Source organism: Schistocerca americana, chromosome 8, assembly GCF_021461395.2.
Source record: "Schistocerca americana isolate TAMUIC-IGC-003095 chromosome 8, iqSchAmer2.1, whole genome shotgun sequence".
In the NCBI taxonomy this organism is placed as follows: Eukaryota; Metazoa; Arthropoda; class Insecta; order Orthoptera; family Acrididae; genus Schistocerca; species Schistocerca americana.
The window spans coordinates 368,170,348-368,195,973 of record NC_060126.1 but is presented as its reverse complement, the minus strand read 5'-3'; the positions used below and the strand labels follow the sequence as shown (position 1 = coordinate 368,195,973).

Sequence of the window (25,626 nt, the reverse complement as noted above, 5' to 3'; positions counted from 1 at the left end):
CCTTGTCAATGCGGTAGTGTATACATAGGGCAGACCATTCGTACCATTGAGGACCGATGCCGAGAACATCAACGGCTCACTAGACTGCAACAGCCCAGTAAGTCAGAAATCGCCGAGCATTGCCTGTTTGGTACTCCACAGCGTGGATTATGAGCAAACCAAATTCCTGACACAAACTTCCAAATACTGGGACTGTGTCATCAAAGAAGCCATAGAGATCAGAGTAAGGGAGCCACAACTAAATCGTGACAGCGGTAACATCCTTAGCAAGGCGTGGGAACCCGCGATCACCCGGATTAAAAAGAAAAAGGATATTTCCCAGAGTGTACCGACTTCGGTGGAGGAGGGAAGGATAACAAGAGCAGTGCCGGCAGACCCTCCTGAACAAGAAGACCTAGGACGCAGCGCCCAGACGGTGGGAGAACGGAAGCTGTACCTTGACCACACACGGGGCACGGACCTCACCGACTTATAGGAAGCACCTGAAAGAGAAGCAGTAGGGGGATTGTCCTATGTATACATGGTGCTGGCCCACCGCCGGTCAGTACATCAGCGCATCTGATGATGGCAACGTGGTCGATTGCCGAAATATTGTGTCCTATGCACACTCGTACCAGGCTATTCACCCGAGATTTATTTCGTCATAAAATACGCCTGGAGAAATTGAAGAATCACATCATTGTTACTTGATTGGATACTAAACTATCTTTCTGGGTTAAGATGGAGAAAATGACACTTTTCTGCCATGCTATGATAATATTCTTTCCCGCCCTACCTGCTGCTGCAGACTGGGCAGCTGCTTCTTGCTGCTCCTGTGTTGAGGCTGATGTAGTGTTGAGAACTGACACATCACATTATTCTTTCATTGTAGAATAAGCTTAGAGATTGAGAGCCATTGCTGTGGTCTTCTGCTCTAATTAGCAATGTTTTTGTGGCCATAAACAATGTCAGCAGTTAACTGTAACAGTTACAGCATACACTGACTGGATGTCTTTATCAAACCAAAATCTTTAAGCAAAATGAGGCTCTGACATGGACTGACAAGACCTTCGCAATGCCATTGAGTTCAGATACCATCAGTCGTTGATAACTGAGTATGACATTTTAAATTTTTGTTACAATCCCATGCAGGTGTTAGTGTGTCAACAACTCACTACCTAACTGTCAAAAATGAAGTGGACAAATCCTTCAGTGATGAATCGATTAACACCTGGTTTGTGTTTGTTGGGTTTAAACCTTTTGTGATTGAGTAATTTAATACAGCTAATATCCAGTTTTATTCTCTGTAATTGTTTGCACAATCTTCACAAACAAACAACTAAACATTCATCTCTGAAACTTCACAATATTTCACACAGTCATACTTTCTGAAGATTATATTATGTGGGCTGCATTACTGTGTTAGTGTGACAACCAATAGAATGCCCCTCATACAAGATACTGCAGTACAATGTGTTCCCCCCTCTTCCTCCTCCCACTACACAGCCTTTTTGTCAAATACTGCTAAAGGTCTTCACTCCCTATTCCTTTATGAAATTACACTGTATGATGATGGTTCATTGCATCCTTCAAATATTGCGTGAGAACAAGGATCTCCAGAGTGAAACTGCAATAAAACAAAAGCAGAAAAGAGTTGTACTGACGAAGTGGTAGGCGATATGGACAAAAACATGTGTCCCTTCCAAGGCACATACAAGTGATTCTTCCATATGGAGCAAGATGGTGAAGGGGATTATAATCCATATTGAAGGAAATACAAGGGATTACAGTGATGCATCAGACCTGCGATGTGTGTTACGTGGAATTATTGTAAGAAACATTAGTCTTCAGGTTTCAAGAACTCTTGTAACAATGGCCTTACCAAGGTACTGTTTGACAATAAAACTATTAAAACTGAACATTATTGAATACTTCTGTGATGATGCTCAAATATCATTTTGTCATTTCCTAAACAGGCAAATTCACATGTGGTTATTGATTTCTTAAGGTAGTTATGAATCTAATTAATTGATGATAGAATTATGTTATCAACAAAGATTTTGCTACAGCCAGTTTCCATACACAGTTTCATTTGGCATCTTGAGCAGTGTGTTAGTACAGGTGCTTTATAATAATGTAACACCATTACAAATGTGTAAAAAATTGACTTCTTCTGTCCGATATTTTTGTCATCTTAGATATTTTGTTCACATACTTTCACTCTAACTGGCAGTTGTACAACCTGGCTGAAATGGTTTCAGTTACAGAAAACGTGCATCTCAAGACATCTCAAGAAAAGCCATAATGAGAAACAGTATGTAGAGGATGACATGGGATGTAGTGTTGTATCCATTATAGTACGATATTAGGAACAAAAGAAAGGAGTTCATGCGTTAGTTTTTTTATTTGCTTTTCTAGAAAAAATATGGAAAACAGATTAATAATTTCATGTAATGGCATCAGAAGTGAGTGAGAAGGAAATAGTTTGATTGAATAAGAAGAAGAAACATTGAAAGAAATGTACAAAATAAAAATTGGTGCCAAAATTCATCTGTAGATGAGAGAGCAGCAGATGGAAAAAATGAGCAAATAAAGCACCAGTAGTCTCTCTCTCTCTCTCTCTCTCTCTCTCTCTCTCTCTGTGTGTGTGTGTGTGTGTGTGTGTGTGTGAGAGAGAGAGAGAGAGAGAGAGAGAGAGAGAGAGAGAGGGAGAGAGAGAGCTGGGGGGGAGGGAGGGGGGGGGGGAGAGTTGTAATTCACTGCTTGAAAGTAATCTTAATTTGTTCTATAAGTTTGTATAGTTTTTGGTACAACACATATCAATTTCAACAACAGAATCTCTGTGATTTGTGGTTTTGCTGTAGCATTATCATCATTTCACAGATCCTACACATTCATCGCCATCAGATGATGATGATGAGAATGAGTTTTATGATGCCCAAGAAGAAAACCATGCAGACGGTGAATCTAATTTCATTCTTAAGATTCCTCTTGGCCATCGTAGAACGTCATCAGGACTTAGTATAGGATCTCAGGTATGCTTTTCAAATGTCTCTAAAGCAAACAGGAGGAGGAGATAAATTATTAGTGTGTGAAGAAGGTGGAGGGAAACCACATGTGTTTCTATTGCTTCATTCATTCTTAATTGTTTCACAGGATGAATATATCTTATAAATAAATTAACAGTATTGTTTTTAATTCATTTCTGTATTTAGTGATGAATGTGCAATATGCATCATATATTCTGACTACAGTGTGACAGTTACACTTTGTTCCCCACAGTCTTTTGGACGGTCGTATTTCAACACTTCTCTGGAGGTTTGAGAGAGGGAGCTAGAGATACTACTTTATGAAAAATATATCTTAATTGGGACAGAGGAAAATATATTAGGACATACTGAACACACAGCCACTTAGGTGAATACATTTGTTCATGTGATCGATCTACTTTCAAAATAACACTTTTATAAGTTTTGCATCTCAGTGTTCAAAGCAGCAGTGGCCTCATTTCTATTATTAATAGCTTACATTTCATCAAAAAATTTCACATTATGGCAAGGTCCATTGCGATGGAAAACAAGACCTAAAGCAGAGTGCTGGCTCTAATGATTAAATGTAAGAGTAACCTGTTAAGTGTGTGTGTGTGTGTGTGTGTGTGTGTGTGTGTGTGTGTGTGTGTGTGTGTGTGTGTGTTTATTGTCATGCAATGTAATAGATATTTGGTGTTGGAAGTGTCATTGTCATGGAATGAGATAGCAGTAACATGCTTCTTCCAAGTGAAGAATGCGATTGTTATTTGTGCAAGCACATATTGAAACCAGTAAGAAATCTACTAAAATCCAGGATGGAATGTAACAATATTATAGAAAGGAAAGTTGCCACCCACCATATAGCGGAGATGCTGAGTCGCAGATAGGCACAAGAAAAAGATTGTCACAAATAAAGCTTTCAGTCGATAAGGGCTTCGTCATATGACTGCAGTCACAGGTAACTGTAGCCACATTGTGAGAAGTAGCACCATTGCATGATGGAAGTGGGGGTAAGGAGGAGGGTGGGACAGGGAGGGGAGGGATATTAGGGTAGGTGTGACAGACAGTGCAGTGCTGCTAGGGAGTGTGCAGGGACTAGGTGGAGAGAGGATAAGGCAGCTATGTGCAGTTGGGAGGTGAGACGGGAGGGCTGGGGAGAGATGGGTAGGGTGGGGGGGGGGGGGGGGGTGGGGGGGGGGGGGAAGGCGGAAAACAAGAGAAGTAAAAAGACTGGGTGCAATGGTGGAATGAGGGCTGTATACTGCAGGAATGGGAACAGAGAGGCTGGATGGATGAGGGCAATGATTAACGAAGGTTGAGGCCAGGAGGGTTACGGGAACGTAGAATATATTGCAGGGACCAACACCTTCAACCTATTACCACCTCTCCACAGTTTCTGTCCCTTTACCTAACAGTGCTCTGCCCGTCACTATTGTTGCCACCTCCCTTTACACTGACATCTCTAATGCCCAAAACCTTACCGCTGTTGAACGCTACCTTTTCCAATGCCCGATGGATTCCAAACTGACAAACTCCTTCCTAGTCACCATGATTAACTATATCCTGACCCACAATTACTTCTCCATTGAAGGCATTACCTACAAACAAATCTGAGGCACCTGTGCCCAGATAAAAAGAGACTAAAGTTTTGTGTAAATAATATGTAATTATATATAAAAACAAAGATGAGGTGACTTACCGAACGAAAGCGCTGGCAGGTCGATAGACACACAAACAAACACAAACATACACACAAAATTCAAGCTTTTGCAACAAACTGTTGCCTCATCAGGAAAGAGGGAAGGAGAGGGGAAGACGAAAGGAAGTGGGTTTTAAGGGAGAGGGTAAGGAGTCATTCCAATCCCGGGAGCGGAAAGACTTACCTTAGGGGGAAAAAAGGACAGGTATACACTCGCACTCACGCACATATCCATCCACACATACAGACACAAGCAGACATATTTAAAAGACAAAGAGTTTGGGCAGAGATGTCAGTTGAGGCAGAAGTGTAGAGGCAAAGAAGTTGTTGAAAGACAGGTGAGGTATGAGTGGCGGCAACTTGAAATTAGCGGAGATTGAGGCCTGTCGGATGACGAGAAGAGAGGATATACTGAAGGGCAAGTTCCCATCTCCGGAGTTCGGATAGGTTGGTGTTGGTCGGAAGTATTCAGATAACCCGGACGGTGTAACACTGTGCCAAGATGTGCTGGCTGTGCACCAAGGCATGTTTAGCCACAGGGTGATCCTCATTACCAACAAACACTGTCTGCCTGTGTCCATTCATGCGAATGGACAGTTTGTTGCTGGTCATTCCCACATAGAATGCATCACAGTGTAGGCAGGTCAGTTGGTAAATCACGTGGGTGCTTTCACACGTGGCTCTGCCTTTGATCGTGTACACCTTCCGGATTACAGGACTGGAGTAGGTGGTGGTGGGAGGGTGCATGGGACAGGTTTTGCATCGGGGGCGGTTACAAGGATAGGAGCCAGAGGGTAGGGAAGGTGGTTTGGGGATTTCATAGGGATGAACTAACAGGTTACGAAGGTTAGGTGGGCGGCGGAAAGACACTCTTGGCGGAGTGGGGAGGATTTCATGAAGGATGGATTTCATTTCAGGGCAGGATTTGAGGAAGTCGTATCCCTGCTGGAGAGCCACATTCAGAGTCTGGTCCAGTCCGGGAAAGTATCCTGTCACAAGTGGGGCACTTTTGTGGTTCTTCTGTGGGGGATTCTGGGTTTGAGGGGATGAGGAAATGGCTCTGGTTATTTGCTTCTGTACCAGGTCGGGAGGGTAGTTGCGGGATGCGAAAGCTGTTGTCAGGTTGTTGGTGTAATGATTCAGGGATTCCGGACTGGAGCAGATTCGTTTGCCACGAAGACCTAGGCTGTAGGGAAGGGACCGTTTGATGTGGAATGGGTGGCAGCTGTCATAATGGAGGTACTGTTGCTTGTTGGTGGGTTTGATGTGGACGGACGTGTGAAGTTGGCCATTGGACAGGTGGAGGTCAACGTCAAGGAAAGTGGCATGGGATTTGGAGTAGGACCAGGTGAATCTGATGGAACCAAAGGAGTTGAGGTTGGAGAGGAAATTCTGGAGTTCTTCTTCACTGTGAGTCCAGATCATGAAGATGTCATCAATAAATCTGTACCAAACTTTGGGTTGGCAGACTTGGGTAACCAAGAAGGCTTCCTCTAAGCAACCCATGAATAGGTTGGCGTACGAGGGGGCCATCCTGGTACCCATGGCTGTTCCCTTTAATTGTTGGTATGTCTGGCCTTCAAAAGTGAAGAAGTTGTGGGTCAGGATGAAGCTGGCTAAGGTAATGAGGAAAGAGGTTTTAGGTAGGGTGGCAGGTGATCGGCGTGAAAGGAAATGCTCCATCGCAGCGAGGCCCTGGACGTGCGGAATATTTGTGTATAAGGACGTGGCATCAATGGTTACAAGGATGGTTTCCGGGGGTAACAGATTGGGTAAGGATTCCAGGCGTTCAAGGAAGTGGTTGGTGTCTTTGATGAAGGATGGGAGACTGCATGTAATGGGTTGAAGACGTAGGCAGAGATACGTTCTGTGGGGGCTTGGTAACCAGCTACAATGGGGCGGCCGGGATGATTGGGTTTGTGGATTTTAGGAAGAAGGTAGAAGGTAGGGGTGCGGGGTGTCGATGGTGTCAGGAGGTTGATGGAGTCAGGTGAAAGGTTTTGCAGGGGGCCTAAGGTTCTGAGGATTCCTTGAAGCTCCGCCTGGACATCGGGGATGGGGTTACCTTGGCAAACTTTGTATGTGGTGTTGTCTGAAAGCTGACGCAGTCCCTCAGCCACATACTCCCGATGATCAAGTACCACGGTCGTGGAACCCTTGTCCGCCGGAAGAATGACGATGGATGGGTCAGCCTTCAGATCACGGATAGCCTGGGCTTCAGCAGTGGTGATGTTGGGTGTAGGATTAAGGTTTTTTAAGAAGGATTGAGATGCAAGGCTGGAAGTCAGAAATTCCTGGAAGGTTTGGAGAGGGTGATTTTGAGGAAGAGGAGGTGGGTCCCGCTGTGACGGAGGACGGAACTGTTCCAGGCAGGGTTCAATTTGGATGGTGTCTTGGGGAGTCGGATCATTAGGAGTAGGATTAGGATCATTTTTCTTCGTGGCAAAGTGATACTTCCAGCAGAGAGTACGAGTGTAGGACAGTAAATCTTTGACGAGGGCTGTCTGGTTGTATCTGGGAGTGGGGCTGAAGGTGAGGCCTTCGGATAGGACAGAGGTTTCGGATTGGGAGAGAGGTTTGGAGGAAAGGTTAACTACTGAATTAGGGTGTTGTGGTTCCAGATTGTGTTGATCGGAATTTTGAGGTTTTGGAGGGAGTGGAGCTGGAAGTGGGAGATTGAGTAGATGGGAGAGACTGGGTTTGTGTGCAATGAGAGGAGGTTGAGGTTTGCTGGAAAGGTTGTGAAGGGTGAGTGAGTTGCCTTTCCGGAGGTGGGAAACCAGGAGATTGGATAGTTTTTTGAGGTGGAGGGTGGCATGCTGTTCTAATTTACGGTTGGCCTGTAGGAGGATGCTCTGAACAGCCGGTGTGGATGTGGGAGAGGAAAGATTAAGGACTTTTATTAAGGATAGGAGTTGACTGGTGTGTTCATTGGCTGAGTTGATGTGTAGGTGAAGGATTAGGTGGGTGAGGGCAATGGATTGTTCAGTTTGGAACTGGTATAGGGACTGATGGAAGGAAGGGTTGCAGCCCCTTTGGGGGTGATGCCAAATGTCAGACAAGCCTGAGAAAATAGAATATGGGAGCGTAATCTGGCTAGGGCGAAGGCATGTTTGCGGAGGGAATGTAAATAAAACTTAAAGGTGTCGTTGTGGGGGTGTTGTGAGGGTGACATGGTATTAGAAGGTGGAAAGTGTAACATGAGGTGAAATTTTTATTTTCATTTTTATTTTCATTTTCATTTCACCTCATGTTACACTTTCCACCTTCTAATACCATGTCACCCTCACAACACCCCCACAACGACCCCTTTAAGTTTTATTTACATTCCCTCCGAAAACAAGCCTTCGCCCTAGCCAGATTACGCTCCCATATTCTATTTTCTCAGGCTTGTCTGACATTTGGCATCACCCCCAAAGGCCTCACACTTTAAGTTCCCATCTCTGGCTGCAACCCTTCCTTCCATCAGTCCCTATACCAGTTCCAAACTGAACAATCCATTGCCCTCACCCACCTAATCTTTCACCTACACATCAACTCAGCCAATGAACACACCCGTCAACTCCTATCCTTAATAAAAGTCCTTAATCTTTCCTCTCCCACATCCACACCGGCTGTTCAGAGCATCCTCCTACAGGCCAACCGTAAATTAGAACAGCATGCCACCCTCCACCTCAAAAAACTATCCAATCTCCTGGTTTCCCACCTCCGGAAAGGCAACTCACTCACCCTTCACAACCTTTCCAGCAAACCTCAACCTCCTCTCATTGCACACAAACCCAGTCTCTCCCATCTACTCAATCTCCCACTTCCAGCTCCACTCCCTCCAAAACCTCAAAATTCCGATCGACACAATCTGGAACCACAACACCCTAATTCAGTAGTTAACCTTTCCTCCAAACCTCTCTCCCAATCCGAAACCTCTGTCCTATCCGAAGGCCTCACCTTCAGCCCCACTCCCAGATACAACCAGACAGCCCTCGTCAAAGATTTACTGTCCTACACTCGTACTCTCTGCTGGAAGTATCACTTTGCCACGAAGAAAAATGATCCTAATCCTACTCCTAATGATCCGACTCCCCAAGACACCATCCAAATTGAACCCTGCCTGGAACAGTTCCGTCCTCCGTCACAGCGGGACCCACCTCCTCTTCCTCAAAATCACCCTCTCCAAACCTTCCAGGAATTTCTGACTTCCAGCCTTGCATCTCAATCCTTCTTAAAAAACCTTAATCCTACACCCAACATCACCACTGCTGAAGCCCAGGCTATCCGTGATCTGAAGGCTGACCCATCCATCGTCATTCTTCCGGCGGACAAGGGTTCCACGACCGTGGTACTTGATCATCGGGAGTATGTGGCTGAGGGACTGCGTCAGCTTTCAGACAACACCACATACAAAGTTTGCCAAGGTAACCCCATCCCCGATGTCCAGGCGGAGCTTCAAGGAATCCTCAGAACCTTAGGCCCCCTGCAAAACCTTTCACCTGACTCCATCAACCTCCTGACACCATCGACACCCCGCACCCCTACCTTCTACCTTCTTCCTAAAATCCACAAACCCAATCATCCCGGCCGCCCCATTGTAGCTGGTTACCAAGCCCCCACAGAACGTATCTCTGCCTACGTCTTCAACCCATTACATGCAGTCTCCCATCCTTCATCAAAGACACCAACCACTTCCTTGAACGCCTGGAATCCTTACCCAATCTGTTACCCCCGGAAACCATCCTTGTAACCATTGATGCCACGTCCTTATACACAAATATTCCGCACGTCCAGGGCCTCGCTGCGATGGAGCATTTCCTTTCACGCCGATCACCTGCCACCCTACCTAAAACCTCTTTCCTCATTACCTTAGCCAGCTTCATCCTGACCCACAACTTCTTCACTTTTGAAGGCCAGACATACCAACAATTAAAGGGAACAGCCATGGGTACCAGGATGGCCCCCTCGTACGCCAACCTATTCATGGGTCGCTTAGAGGAAGCCTTCTTGGTTACCCAAGTCTGCCAACCCAAAGTTTGGTACAGATTTATTGATGACATCTTCATGATCTGGACTCACAGTGAAGAAGAACTCCAGAATTTCCTCTCCAACCTCAACTCCTTTGGTTCCATCAGATTCACCTGGTCCTACTCCAAATCCCATGCCACTTTCCTTGACGTTGACCTCCACCTGTCCAATGGCCAACTTCACACGTCCGTCCACATCAAACCCACCAACAAGCAACAGTACCTCCATTATGACAGCTGCCACCCATTCCACATCAAACGGTCCCTTCCCTACAGCCTAGGTCTTCGTGGCAAACGAATCTGCTCCAGTCCGGAATCCCTGAATCATTACACCAACAACCTGACAACAGCTTTCGCATCCCGCAACTACCCTCCCGACCTGGTACAGAAGCAAATAACCAGAGCCATTTCCTCATCCCCTCAAACCCAGAATCCCCCACAGAAGAACCACAAAAGTGCCCCACTTGTGACAGGATACTTTCCCGGACTGGACCAGACTCTGAATGTGGCTCTCCAGCAGGGATACGACTTCCTCAAATCCTGCCCTGAAATGAGATCCATCTTTCATGAAATCCTCCCCACTCCGCCAAGAGTGTCTTTCCGCCGCCCACCTAACCTTCGTAACCTGTTAGTTCATCCCTATGAAATCCCCAAACCACCTTCCCTACCCTCTGGCTCCTATCCTTGTAACCGCCCCCGATGCAAAATCTGTCCCATGCACCCTCCCACCACCACCTACTCCAGTCCTGTAACCCGGAAGGTGTACACGATCAAAGGCAGAGCCACGTGTGAAAGCACCCACGTGATTTACCAACTGACCTGCCTACACTGTGATGCATTCTATGTGGGAATGACCAGCAACAAACTGTCCATTCGCATGAATGGACACAGGCAGACAGTGTTTGTTGGTAATGAGGATCACCCTGTGGCTAAACATGCCTTGGTGCACGGCCAGCACATCTTGGCACAGTGTTACACCGTCCGGGTTATCTGGATACTTCGCACTAACACCAACCTATCCGAACTCCGGAGATGGGAACTTGCTCTTCAATATATCCTCTCTTCCCGTTATCCACCAGGCCTCAATCTCCGATAATTTCAAGTTGCCGCCACTCATACCTCATCTGTCTTTCAACAACTTCTTTGCCTCTACACTTCTGCCTCAACTGACATCTCTGCCCAAACTCTTTGTCTTTTAAATATGTCTGCTTGTGTCTGTATGTGTGGATGGATATGTGCGTGAGTGCGAGTGTATACCTGTCCTTTTTTCCCCCTAAGGTAAGTCTTTCCACTCCCGGGATTGGAATGACTCCTTACCCTCTCCCTTAAAACCCACTTCCTTTCGTCTTCCCCTCTCCTTCCCTCTTTCCTGATGAGGCAACAGTTTGTTGCAAAAGCTTGAATTTTGTGTGTATGTTTGTGTTTGTTTGTGTGTCTATCGACCTGCCAGCGCTTTCGTTCGGTAAGTCACCTCATCTTTGTTTTTTTATATAATTTTTCCCACGTGGAATGTTTCCCTCTATTATATTAATATGTAATTATGCTTTATATGTAATATAAATTATACATAATTATACATAACTGGCTTTGGCACTCATACACTGATCCCAGCACAGGACGAGGAAATGGATGCTTCAGTGTAGAAACATCTGGGTTGGTCATGGATCTCATTTTCAAAGTTTCCTGTTCTTCCTCCTTTCAGTTGAACAGTTGACCATTTGGTGATTTTAATGTAATCATTGGAACACACAGATTTCTGTGGTGTATTGTATGGTCACTTAGTTCATGTGCTAATAATGTGTCTTTATGTTCCAAATGGATCTGCAACAGCACTCCATGATGTGTGCTTCAGGCTCACCTAATAATGAACCTCTACACAAATACTTTCATATCTAAAAACAAAGATGATGTGACTTAGCAAACGAAAGTGCTGGCACATCGATAGACACACAAACATACGCACAAAATTCTAGCTTTCACAACTAACGGTTGCTTCGTCAGGAAAGAGGGAAGGAGAGGGAAAGACGAAAGGATGTGGGTTTTAAGGGAGAGGGTAAGGAGTCATTCCAATCCCGGGAGCGGAAAGACTTACCTTAGGGGGGAAAAAGGACAAGTATACACTCGCGCACACACACACATATCCATCTGCACATACACAGACACAAGCAGGGGGGGAGAAACACACACACACACACACACACACACACACACACAGGCCCTTACCTACGCTGGGATTTTTACCATGACCCACAACAAATATTGCAGAAGTAAAACACCTCACCTGTGTATTGCTCAAGAATGGTTATTTGTCCGCTGAGGTAAAAAGAGTGTTGCGACTGTTGCACAAAAACCATAGCGATGCACAAGTGCCTGGTAAATGGAAAGTTTTTCTGCCTTTCATTAAGGATGTTACTGACAGCATAGAAAAAAATCTTGACAAAACAGAACATCATGGTGGTCTACAAATTCACCCACAAGGTAAAGGATCACATAAAATTAGCCAAGGATACTAGCAAGCCACTGAAAGTAACAGGAATTTATAGAATTCCGTGTAGTTGTGAGGAGGTGTACATGGATACTATGAAAAGGACAGTCAAAAGACGACTAGAAGAGCACAAAGGCAACTGTAGGTGGGGAGGGACTGACAGATCAGTTGTTACAGAACATGGTTTGCAGACAGGAGACCTCCATATCTGTCTTTGATAGGACTCAAGTACTGACTGCCATGAGCACATACCATGAATGGCTATACAGAGAAGCCATAGATGTTGTTAAATACCCCAGGAATTTCAAAAGAGAGGAGGAGGGCATGATACTGATGAGATCTGGATCCCGGTGCTGAAGATAATATCTACTAATCTTCCACCAAGCAGACAACAGCAACTGGTAACAGCCAGATGCACGTGGGTATTCAAAGTATGTGACTACATGTCACTGCATGGGGGCATGTGTAAAATGAATTGTACTAAATGGAATTTTGCTGCAGTCAGTACCAAACCAGGATGTGAATCAGACACTCAAAGAAACTATGATTCCACTTGAAAATGTCGTCTGCAGATGGGGATGAAATTTTGAGTTTTAATGTGAAATCCGTTTAATCACAGCGTAACAGCCCAGAATATTCTATTAATTCTGCAAATGGATGGCATTAACAGCAGAGCAAGGAAGAGACAAAGGGCAAAGGAAAGCTGAAAGTGTACAACTGATACCTGTAGGAAGATAGATACCAAAGAAGTAGGTTTGTACCTTGCTTCCCTGTAGCTTCTGTAGAGGATGGAATGTAAAACCCAGTTTAAAATCTTCATAGCCAGGATAAAAGTAAGTTTCTCAAGAAATAATTGTAATGTATAAATATTATTGTACAATTTTTCCCTGTATTATTTCCAGAAAATGACTATGACAATACTTAAAATTTTAACTAAGAACTTGTGCTCAATATATCAAGATTTTAACCCATGCGAAGCAACTGACTTCCATAATCTTATATACAAACTCCATTTTCTATTTAGTAGTAATGGTGGTTTTTCTTCAATCAGGGATATTGTTTGTCTAAAAAATTTTGAGGATATTATGTAAGTGTACCTTTCAGTTAAAGAGATGGAAGATTAGAATTTAATGATTTATATTGGTCCGCGACCTCTCATACATGTGTTGCATCTGTCAATCAGTCAATGGACACCCCAGGTGGGAATATCAACAATGTAGGAAAAGACAAAATTGCTACTTACCATAAAGAACACACACACACACACACACACACACACACACACACACACACACCAGCACACCTCAAGCGCACATGGCTGCCAACTACAGTGTCTCGGACCGGAATGCAGCATCATGTGGGATGCAAGCAGCAATCTGGAGGGGGTGAGGAAGGTGAAGGGATGGTGTATGGGTGGGGAGGGGGCGGGGGCGGGAGCAGAGAACACAGAGAACAACACTGCCTGGTGGAATATGCAGGGACTAGAATGCCAACAGGTGCATTGTCAGGAGGCTGTGGGGACAGCTGGCTGGTAGTGATAACAATATAAAAAGCTGTGCAATGATTGCAGCAGAGCTGGTCAATGACATGGCTGCTGTCACAGGTGGCCTGGCTCTTTATGAGGTAGGATAAACCTGTGGCAGGACTGGAATAGGAAGTGCTGGTTAGAGGGATTGGGCAGGTTTTGCACCTGGTTCTTCCGCAGGCATATGATTCTTGTGCCAAGGGTTTGAGATTGGGAGTGGCATAGGGATGGACTAGGATGTTGTGGAGGTTGTCTGCATTTTGACAGCTGTCATCCCTTTCACACCAAAAAGTCCTTCCCATACAGTCTGGCCACCTGGGACCACCATGGTTGCAGTGACAAAAACTTCCATGCTCAGTGTGCTGAGGGTCTTGCCATCTCCCAGACCTAGTCTGGAAACACATCTCCCGTGCCATTTACCCTCACACCCCTAGTCCTCCCACCACCCCCAAGAACCCACTGCAAAGGAGTGTCCCCTTTATCACCCAGTACCACCACGGACTGGAACGACTGAACAACAACCTTTGCTAGAGTTTTGATTACCTATTGTCGTGCCCTGAAATGAGGGACATCCTACTCGAGATACTTCCCACCCCTCCTAAAGTGGTGTTCCACCGCCTACCCAACCTCCACAACATTCTAGTCTATCCCTATGTCAATCCCAATCCCAACCTCTTGTCACAAGGATCATAGCCCTGTGGAAGAACCAGTTGCAAAATCTGCTCAATCCACCCACCCAGCAATTCCTATTCCAGTCCTGTTAGAGGTTTATCCTACCTCACCAGGGGCTGGTCAACCTGTGAAAGCAGCCATGCTCCACTGAAATCATTGCACAGATTTTTATGTTGGTGTGACTACCAACTAGCTGTCCACCAGGGTGAACAGTCCCTGCCAAACTGTGGCCAAGAGCAAAGTAGATAACCTTGTGGCACGACATGAAGCTGAACACAACTCACTTTATTTCAGTGGATGCTTCACTACCCAACCCATCTGGATCCTTTCCTCCACCATCAGCTTTTCTGAACTGCGCAGGTGGGAGTTATCGTTATAACGTGTTCTCCACTCCCGTAATTATCCTGCCCTCAACCTATGGTAACATACTGTCTCACACCCTCCACCCAACAGTTTTCACCTCCTTTGTACCATCATCTCCTCCCCATTCTTATCTCCCACCCTGTTTATTTGCAGCCCTCTGTCAATGCATCTGCTTGTCTTTTCTCACTCCTCTCCATTTTTCTCTGTCATGCCCCCCCCCCCCCCCCCCTCTTCCTCCCTGCCCCACAACCTCCTGATACTGTGCCTGTTGGCATTCAAATTCCTGCACACTCCACTAGATAGCCTTTGTCTCTCTACCCACCTCCCACTTGTACACCATCCCTTCCCCTTCCTCACACAATCCAGTTTGTTGTTTGCATCTCATGTGATGTTGCATTCCATCCTGAGATGCTGGAGATGGTGTACATGTTTGCTTGAGGTGTGCTTGCTTGTGTTTGTGAATGGTGTGTGTGTTTCTCTTTTACTGATGAAGGCTGTGGCTGAAAGCTATATGTAAGCATCTTTTAATTTTGATTGTCTGCAACTTAACATGTCTTCTTTACGGTAAGTAACAATCGGTCTTTTCATACGTTATCTATTAATCAGTGGTAGTTTTGGCAGTTTTTAGTTGTGACATTATCAATGCTCATCTTGACCATAGGAATCTATAAGCTATGAAACTTTAGCCATCAGTGGATGAGTTATGAGTTTGACAACACTGGATCGTCTAGCTTGGTGGTAGCACTGCTATAGCTCTGTTACTGTAAGCTCTGTGTACCACAGCAACCAGTGCTAGATGCTACTGTGGGACATTTTGCCTCCTAGACAATGAGGAACTAAACAGCTTGCATTGCAGGAGTACTGCAAACATCTTAACAGGACTTTTCATCAATGTGGTTAGCTTACAATCAAGGACACGGATGATCATGGAGGGAAGACGGTTGTTAGCAGCAGCAAAGCTCTGGACCTCTATCACGTATTCTGTGACTCTGAGAGCCACCAAAAAAAACTTGAAATGTTTTGTTGGATCACTGAGCTGTACTTAACCCATGTTCTGGAGAATAAATCAATGTATGTTCAAGAGAACCGAGCTGACAATATAAGTTACTTTTTACTGTTGTTACAAAATACAAAAGAATAATTAAACTGTTTCAAGTAATATTGACAGAAATGGTACATTTGAAAGATATCACACTGTTATTTTAAAAAGTAGCACTGCAGAACACCCAATGCAGCCGCAAAATTGAAAAATTCGCTTCTCTGGATGCCACATCTCCTTTCACAATGACTGTCAAACTTTTATATTCTGACACTCCCTATCTCTCACAAACTTGGTTCTACAGAAACATATCTCTGTGGGCGTAAAAAAAAATCTGCTACCAGCCACAATAAAAAGTTATTTATTTGTCACATGACCTGTTTCGGGCATGCGCCCATCCTCAGGTGTTTATTCATTCATGTACATGTTTATACTGTTGGAGATCGCTGTATACATACTAAAAATTATTTGCTGGTGACTAAACAGATAAGAGTGGAACTTAGCCACAGGAAGTGCAAGAGTGTTGCACATCTAGAAACTTGAAAAGCTAGTATAGACTGTGAAGTTTTTTGATACACGTTATGAAATTTTTTTATTCACATTTTTGTCGGAGAACTTAGATCTAGGAAGTACAGTGATGTTATATATATGAAATTACTGAAAGCTATTATAAATTAAAAAATGACAGCCACAACAATGTGGCTCAAAACAGCTCTAGCTGTCATTTTTTAATTTGTAATAGCTTGTAGTAACTTCATATATATAACATTGTTGTACTTCCTAGATCTGAGTTCTCCGACAAAAATGTGAATCAAACAATTTCATAATGTGTATCAAAAAACTTTGCAGTCTATAATAGCCTTTTAAGTTTCTATATGTGCAACACCCTTGCACTTCCTATGGCTAAGTTCTTTGATCATAACCTACATGTTTCTGTATGAGTAACATCTTTACATCCCCTACGTCTAAGTTCTTTCACCGCAGCCCACATGTTTGTATGTAAACATAGTGTATTTCAGAAGTGCATATCGTAATAGTGAAATAAGCAGCTAAACTTGGTAAAACTGAAATATGGACGTGAAAATGATAAAAAGTGTGTAAGTAAGTGGCAAAACTGTCACCACATTGTAACTATAATAATGGTGCTTCATCTTTGTTTAAGTACAGAGATATTTTCGTGAAATGCTGCCTTGCCACTTACAATTGTCCCGCTTCTATATGTTTAGTCACCAGCAAATAATTTTTTGTCTTTATACAGTGATCTCCAACAGTATAAATATGTACATGAATGTATAAACACCTGAGGATGGCCGCAAGTCCGAAACCGGTCGTGTGACAAATAAATAACCTTTTATCGTGACTGGTAGTGTATATTTTTCTACACCCTGTAAAGGAAAAGTCACGGAGTTCGACAGCATCCATGATGGATAAAATTCATATCTGCGTGGCTCAGGCATCATAACCACCTCCGCTCCCTCCTCAAGATACTGTTACGGTGCAATCCCAACTATTTACACTGTATCTCCCAAACTGCCCTCCAATAGCTGGAAGAGCACTCTGTACACTACCTCTAAAAATTATCAGATTTATTGACATCCAACGTCTGCCTCAGAGCACAGCTACTTATCAACACACATCCTGCATCTAGTGAACACCTCATGAAGCCATCATAGCATCCAGAACCTGCCTTGCTGACATTTTCTGTCTGCCACATCCTCCAAAACTGTCAACATTACACAAAACCCAGAACCTAAACAAACTGAAAACACTGTTGTTAACGTATCCATGAAGTACTTCAAGTGTAAGATGTTTCAGTGGTCTGCAAATGGCTCACCTTCAGCCCCACACTTAAGTTCAATCATGGTAGACTTTTGAATGAACTATACTCCTCTGTCCTTACTGTAGAGACCCTTCTGTGCTACCAGAGCCAACCTAATCCCAACACTTAATATTGCTTCTTCCAGTTCGTACCATCATCCAGTTGCAACTGTCCCACTCTCCCACCTGACCACCTCCTGGTTACGTTCCAGGAATGCCTTATCTCCAAGTTGGCCTCACCTTTCTTCCTCAGGTCTCTTCCCAAGAATGCAAACCTCTCAGCAGGTGAAACAACACCCATTTTCAACCTCAAGAAAACACCTGATTTAATCCTCCTCCTTGAAGACAAATGCTCCGCCATTGTCGTGATGAATCACAGTGACTATCTGACAAATGCTGCTGCCTGACTCCAACCTACAAGTGTAACCACAGTGATGACATTAGAGAAGTCCAGCTAACCTCCAGTCATATCTATAGGCTCATCCCTTAATCTTACCACTGAATCCATATCCCTCCTCACCCCAATGACCCACCCTCCTCCCACTGACAGAATCTTCACTCTTAGAGATCTTCAGCTAGTTGCTCATAGCCTAGCCTTTCAAATAAAAGGTACAAGTCACTTCATTTGCTGACTCCCAATCCTCCCCAAACTATTATCACCTGGGTTCCCACTCACCACTGTTGATTCCACCAGCCTATGCACCTCCGTCCCTCATGCCCACGGTCTTGCTGCTATTGAATGCTACCGCTCCCAATATCCTTCTGACTGTAAAGCCACTACCACATTTATTATACATCTAATCAATTACATCCTCATACACTATGACTTCTCCTTTGAGGGAACAATACACAACTGTTTAAGGCCCACGTAGAGGGTGTCCATCTAGAGGGTACCCATACCCCTCGTCTGTTTAAGGCTCATTGCTTTAGGCACAATGTCCTTCAAGGGGTCTGTGAACATGTTTGTCTCCCATAAATTTATTCTTGTCTTGGGCACCAATGTATCTGTATTTTCCATTTCTTATGACATTTTTCACTGTACAGCATCATCAGATCTTAATGGACATGTAGCGTCTAGTCACTAAGCCAACCGCTAACTATCCGCAGTAACTGCATATTGATAGCTGTCATCCCTTCGCAGCAAAACACATTTCCGATTTAGCTTGGCCATCTGTAGACAGCATATTTACTGTGACAAGAATTCCCTTGCCCAGTGTGGTGAAGGTCTCACTAAGGTGTTCACAGACAGGTACTATCTCCCAAATCTAATCCACAAACAGATTTCCCGCATCATATCCTCACACATCCCCAGGCCTCCCACCAACTCCAACAACCAGCTGCAAAGGAGTACACACTCCCCCCCTCCCTCCTTTCATCACCTCCCAGTACCATTGCAGACTGTAGCAAATAAACCACATTTTACGACAGAGCTTTGACTGTCTTATTATTGTGTCCAGTAATGAGGGACATTCTACCCATGATTGTTCCCATTCATCCTAAAGTAGTATTCTGCCACCCAAACAACCTACACAGCATCTTGTACTATCACTATGCCAATCCCATTTCTAACCCTTTGCTGTAGGGGCCATATTCCTGTGAAATACCTAGGTGCATGACCTGTCCAAAACACTCACCCAGCATATCGTACTCTAGTCCTGTCACAAGCTTATCCTATCTCATCAGAGTTAGGGCCACCTGCAAAAGAAGCAAAGTCATACGCCAGCTCTGCTATAATTTCTGCACCATATGACCACCAACCAGCTGACAACCGGAATGAATGGCCAGCACAAAACTGTGGCCAAGAGCAGAGTTGACTATCCAGTGGTAGAACACACTGCTGAGCACAACGTGGGAAAGTTCAATGGCTACTTCACAACCTGTGCCCTGTATTTTGTAGCTTAACTATGTTTTGCATGCTCAATATGAATCAATATCATCTCTACCTATGTATTGTACGAGGGCAGTTCAATAAGTAATGCAACACATTTTTTTTTTCTGAAACAGGGGTTGTTTTGTTCATCATTGAAATACACCAGGTTATTCCCCAATCTTTTAGCTACACAACACTATTTTTCAACGTAATCTCCATTCAATGCTACGGCCTTACGCCACCTTGAAATGAGGGCCTGTATGCCTGCTCGGTACCATTCCACTGGTCGATGTCGGAGCCAACGTCGTACTGCATCAATAACTTCTTCATCATCCGCGTAGTGCCTCCCACGGATTGCGTCCTTCATTGGGCCAAACATATGGGAATCTGACGGTGCGAGATCGGGGCTGTAGGGTGCATGAGGAAGAACAGTCCACTGAAGTTTTGTGAGCTCCTCTCGGGTGCGAAGACTTGTGTGAGGTCTTGCGTTGTCATGAAGAAGGAGAAGTTCGTTCAGATTTTTGTGCGTACGAACACGCTGAAGTCGTTTCTTCAATTTCTGAAGAGTAGCACAATACACTTCAGAGTTGATCGTTTGACCACGGGGAAGGACATCGAACAGAATAACCCCTTCAGCGTCCCAGAAGAGTGTAACCATGACTTTACCGGCTGAGGGTATGGCTTTAAACTTTTTCTTGGTAGGGAAGTGGGTGTGGCGCCACTCCATTGATTGCCGTTTTGTTTCAGGTTCGAAGTGATGAACCCATGTTTCATCGCCTGTAACAATCTTTGACAAGAAATTGTCACCCTCAGCCACATGACGAGCAAGCAATTCCGCACAGATGGTTCTCCTTTGCTCTTTATGGTGTTCGGTTAGACAACGAGGGACCCAGCGGGAACAAACCTTTGAATATCCCAACTGGTGAACAATTGTGACAGCACTACCAACAGAGATGTCAAGTTGAGCACTGAGTTGTTTGATGGTGATCCGTCGATCATCTCGAACGAGTGTGTTCGCACGCTCCGCCATTGCAGGAGTCACAGCTGTGCACGGCCGGCCCGCACGCGGGAGATCAGACAGTCTTGCTTGACCTTGCGGCGATGATGACACACGCTTTGCCCAACGACTCACCGTGCTTTTGTCCACTGCCAGATCACCGTAGACATTCTGCAAGCGCCTATGAATATCTGAGATGCCCTGGTTTTCCGCCAAAAGAAACTCGATCACTGCCCGTTGTTTGCAACGCACATCCATTACAGACGCCATTTTAACAGCTCCGTACAGCGCTGCCACCTGTCGGAAGTCAATGAAACTATACAAGACGAAGCGGGAATGTTTGAAAATATTCCACAAGAAATTTCCGGTTTTTTCAACCAAAATTGGCCGAGAAAAAAAATGTGTTGCATTACTTATTGACTGCCCTCGTAGATGATGTATTTTTATTGTAATCTGATCTTGAGCACCCTATTAGTTAGTCTAGATAAACATGCATAAGATCAAGTAAAAACTTAATTTAAAAAATGAATCTTGATTACTCTCCACTTTAATACTGATGCACATACACATTTATTCTGGGCATATAATGGGAATCTAGTTCAGGTTAGTAGTCCACTTCTCCACTGGGCAATGACTGCAATTTGGTGCACATAAAGTGTAATAGTACTGCCATTGAAGACATTATTTAACATATTGACTGCTGTGTTGCTGCCCGCAGTCAACATTTTAAGCCAGGATGGACAATTCAGGATGCTATGAGGACGTAGAGTGCATACTACCAGTTTCTCAGCAGTTGTAAAATCAGAAATGCTCTCTCATTGATTACAATTTTTACTCACTGAGACTGCTGTGCAATAACTGTTGGTGGTGACTCAAAAGTGTGGTAAGGGCATTTACCCTGTAACTCTTGACAGCAAGGGTGTTGTTGTAACAGTTGGCAGTAGCTGCCCATTCAACAAAGCACAGTGGTGCAGTGGCCTTGTGCAGTAACCATTCAGAACTTGTGCAGCATCTCACATGCAGGCATGGCATGGCCAGTGGCAACAGGCACTGGCAGGTGGGGCTATGGTGCTTGGCAACAGCATAGAGGCAAGCGTCATAGTGCTCTGAACCCAGAACTTTGGTGAAGGATGCAATGTCTGCAGTGGGTGTATGTAAGTCTGCTGTACAGAGCACGTGTGTGCCAGACAGGTAGTGTTTCAGCACCGAGGCATGCTGATCTTCAGGCTTCAAAGTAGAGGTACCCTGAAATGCCAAGAGGCCAGGTGGTTTCATAATGGAGGTGGACTCATTCGAATGCCCCTAGTTCAAATCCTGGCAGAATTGGTCTTAGAGCAGACCCTTAAACCAGCAGCGAACAGAATTGGTGGCTGGAAGTATTTGAGGCTGGGTAATTCGCATTGGGCCATCAGCAGACTTGGAAGGCAACATACTGCTAGATTTGGGCTGCGAGTATTTACTGTAGATTTTCCCAACTTTGTTATGACTGGGTCCCACCTCCAGTCACGTAGGGCCAAGGCGGCACAGCGTCATGCTAAGGTGTGAGGTAATTCAGCTCCCTACTTTGAACAGACGGAGATCTTGCATCATGCCATCTCAGCAGTGCAGCCCTGGCAGCTGAATTTCGCAAGCAGCTAGCTTGCCTGCCCGGTGAAATATGTTCAGAGGGATGTTAGTGCCACACTCCTCTCCCCTGCAGAAAATTTGATCAAATAAACCTCAGGCTGATGCTAAATCTGTGAATTACTTAAACATTACATAGTACACTTTAATCTTCTCCTTATTTATTTATTTATACTTTTCACACTAACTGTGTTCCTGCTTAGTCCAATCCAGCCCACATAACATGGAGACTGGTACACTTGCATTTACTTATGTCCTAGGGCTGGCCGACTTGATCAGCATGTAATGGACTGGGAGTTTGGGAAAGTTGATAGTTCTAAGCCCCAAAGAGATAAAAATATCTGTTCTTTGCAAATGCACCCCTTCTGTGCAGCTAGAAGCTCAACCAAAGAACTGAGTAAGGCAGAATCCAAGGTGTTACTTAGGAAGGTGACAGATAGTACTTCGAAAGGTTTGTTGGGCAAATAACAGTAGCGGATATGTCAGATTCAGAACTGTGGCCCTTGTTATTGCTGCTAGAAGCTGAAAAGTCAGTTATCAAGTTGTTACATTCCGTACTGTTTAGAAGCATGCTGTATCCCCAGAGCTGTAACCACTCTGTCCCTTTAGACTGCTTTTGCTGGTAGCAACACACGGTAACTATGACTGCATCATATACAGAGTATGGTCCTGCCCTCTGATGTTAAGGTTGTGTAGTGAGGATGCCTGGCAGACATCTCTCTGCACCTGTCCCTCCTAGAAATATCTGTAACAGTTACGATCACTGAGGATGGGCATGCAGTAATCTGTTCTCTTTGATACTGCTTGTATGTTGCCATTAATGCATGATTCTTTCCATTTGGGGTAATTAGTAATATCTCCTTTGCCTTAACTTACACAAACTTTCACAAATTTCCACGTTTTTTGTGACACATGTGAATCACGTTGCATTCAAATCTGGTGTTAGTTACCACTACTAGCAAATGTACCAACCGTGGAGGCGGGTGCGGTCGGGGCTGAACACACTGGCGCAAGAAGGTAATATAGTGATAAGGTTTTTCCATGCAGAAGCACAACAAATCCCATTGTAGGTGGTAGCTCCTACTGTGACTACCTCAGACCAGCCAGAAATTGACTTGGTGGTAGCAGTGTAAGAGCTATATGTACTTTCATACCCTGCGTGGTGCATGGCCTCTTGTAGCTCAGCTGTCTCTATGCAGGTGTGCTGTACACTACAGTGTGCAGCGCGCTTGCCATGGTCAGCTGAGTATCCAGTAGTTTTAGCTGGGCCAGCACTAAGCTCAGATTGTGATTCGTCGAAGTCGTCGTCATCCATATGTAGCTAGTCGACTCTGCCACTAATTCTCGTAACTACCTGGTATTATTTACCACCCCTGCTCCAGGTTGGTCGGCTGACTACTGATTACTATGCCATTCCGTCAGGTTTCTGATGCCCTCTGCCTCTTATGCACCTCAGCCAATCAGTCATTTCAGTGCTTTTATATCTTCAGCATATGCCATTCCAAATATTATTTTCATCATCCATCTATACACCCCATTTCTGTCTTTCAGGACATGTGGAACCAAGACCATGGCTTGCTACAATTGCTTCTGAAGGCGGTTGTGACAGACATGTAACACCTAGTAATTCCCTTGTATCTCACTTAGAAACTCCTTCTCTTTGGATTTTTGGTGGAACCCCACGAACCTTCATTTAACCTATGAACCGCATTCACTGTCCCCCATCTGGTGTAGATCAACTGCAGTATTCACTGGTGATCCCCCCTCCAATGGTCATATCTGCAAGGCCCTAACCCTCTGAGGCTGAGCGGGTGTAGTAGTGCCAACAATGTGATGTTCTGTGTAGCAGTCACTTGTGGTGGCATCATCTGAGCAGGGAAGCCTCAATTATTCTCCCCAACGCCACACTACATGTCCACTTTGCATTAATTCCTTCCCCCATATTCCACCTAAATCTACCATATAAAAATATTTGTAACTACACTCCACTAACACTAGCTGACAAAATAAACAAGCATCATCTCCCATTATCAATAGCTCATTGCAAAACAATACAACCACCCAAATTGCTACACTCTAAAGACAAATAAACAGTACTTAAGCAGAAATACTGAAAAACTCCTTTATCATCCATACATTATATACTCCACATATCCTCGTTCTCCATATGTGTATATGGTAAAATCTCATGAAAAATACAAATACAAACAAAACCCTTCATAAAAGAATACATGTGAACCCCCCACCTAATATATATGAGGTGACTTACCGAACGAAAGCGCTGGCAGGACGATAGACACACAAACATACACACAAAATTCTAGCTTTCGCAACCAACGGTTGCCTCATCAGGAAAGAGGGAAGGAGAGGGAAAGATGAAAGGATGTGAGTTTTAAGGGAGAGGGTAAGGAGTCATTCCAATCCCGGGAGCGGAAAGACTTACCTTAGGGGGAAAAAAGGACAGGTATACACTCGCGCACACACACACATATCCATCCACACATACAGACACAAGCAGACATATTTAAAGACCATGTCTGCTTGTGTCTGTATGTGTGGATGGATATGTGTGCGTGTGTGAGTGTATACCTGTCCTTTTTTCCCCCTAAGGTAAGTCTTTCTGCTCCCGGGATTGGAATGACTCCTTACCCTCTCCCTTAAAACTCACATCCTTTCATCTTTCCCTCTCCTTCCCTCTTTCCTGATGAGGCAACCGTTGGTTGCGAAAGCTAGAATTTTGTGTGTATGTTTGTGTTTGTTTGTTTGTGTGTCTATCGACCTGCCAGCACTTTCGTTCGGTAAGTGACCTCATCTTTGTTTTTATATATAATTTTTCCCACGTGGAATGTTTCCCTCTATTTTTTTTTAATATATATATATATATATATATATATATATATATATATATATATATATATATATATATATATATTAAAAAAAAACTGATGATGGTCGAAGTAGAGAGGATATAAAATGTAGACTGGCAATGGCAAGGAAATCGTTTCTGAAGAAAAGAAATTTGTTAACATCGAGTATAGATTTAAGTGTCAGGAAGTCATTTCTGAAAGTATTTGTATGGAGTGTAGCCACGTATGGAAGTGAAACATGGACGATAACCAGTTTGGACAAGAAGAGAATAGAAGCTTTCGAAATGTGGTGCTACAGAAGAATGCTGAAGATAAGGTGGGTAGATCACGTAACTAATGAGGAGGTATTGAATAGGATTGGGGAGAAGAGAAGTTTGTGGCACAACTTGACTAGAAGAAGGGATCGGTTGGTAGGACATGTTTTGAGGCATCAAGGGATCACAAATTTAGCATTGGAGGGCAGCGTGGAGGGTAAAAATCGTAGAGGGAGACCAAGAGATGAATACACTAAGCAGATCCAGAAGGATGTAGGTTGCAGTAGGTACTGGGAGATGAAGAAGCTTGCACAAGATAGAGTAGCATGGAGAGCTGCATCAAACCAGTCTCAGGACTGAAGACCACAACAACAATATATATATATATATA

At 44.3% G+C, this 25,626-nt stretch overlaps 1 protein-coding gene across 2 annotated transcripts in view; it reads left to right on the top strand.

The window, feature by feature from the left end:
• The window catches only part of LOC124546024 (oxysterol-binding protein 1), a 299,394-nt gene that overhangs the window by 134,142 nt on the left and 139,626 nt on the right, over positions 1-25,626 (top strand). For both annotated transcript variants that reach the window (XM_047124997.1, XM_047124998.1), the window contains one exon: positions 2,863-3,014. In XM_047124997.1, the coding sequence (XP_046980953.1) occupies positions 2,863-3,014 (152 nt within the window). The remainder of the gene's footprint in view (positions 1-2,862; positions 3,015-25,626) is intronic.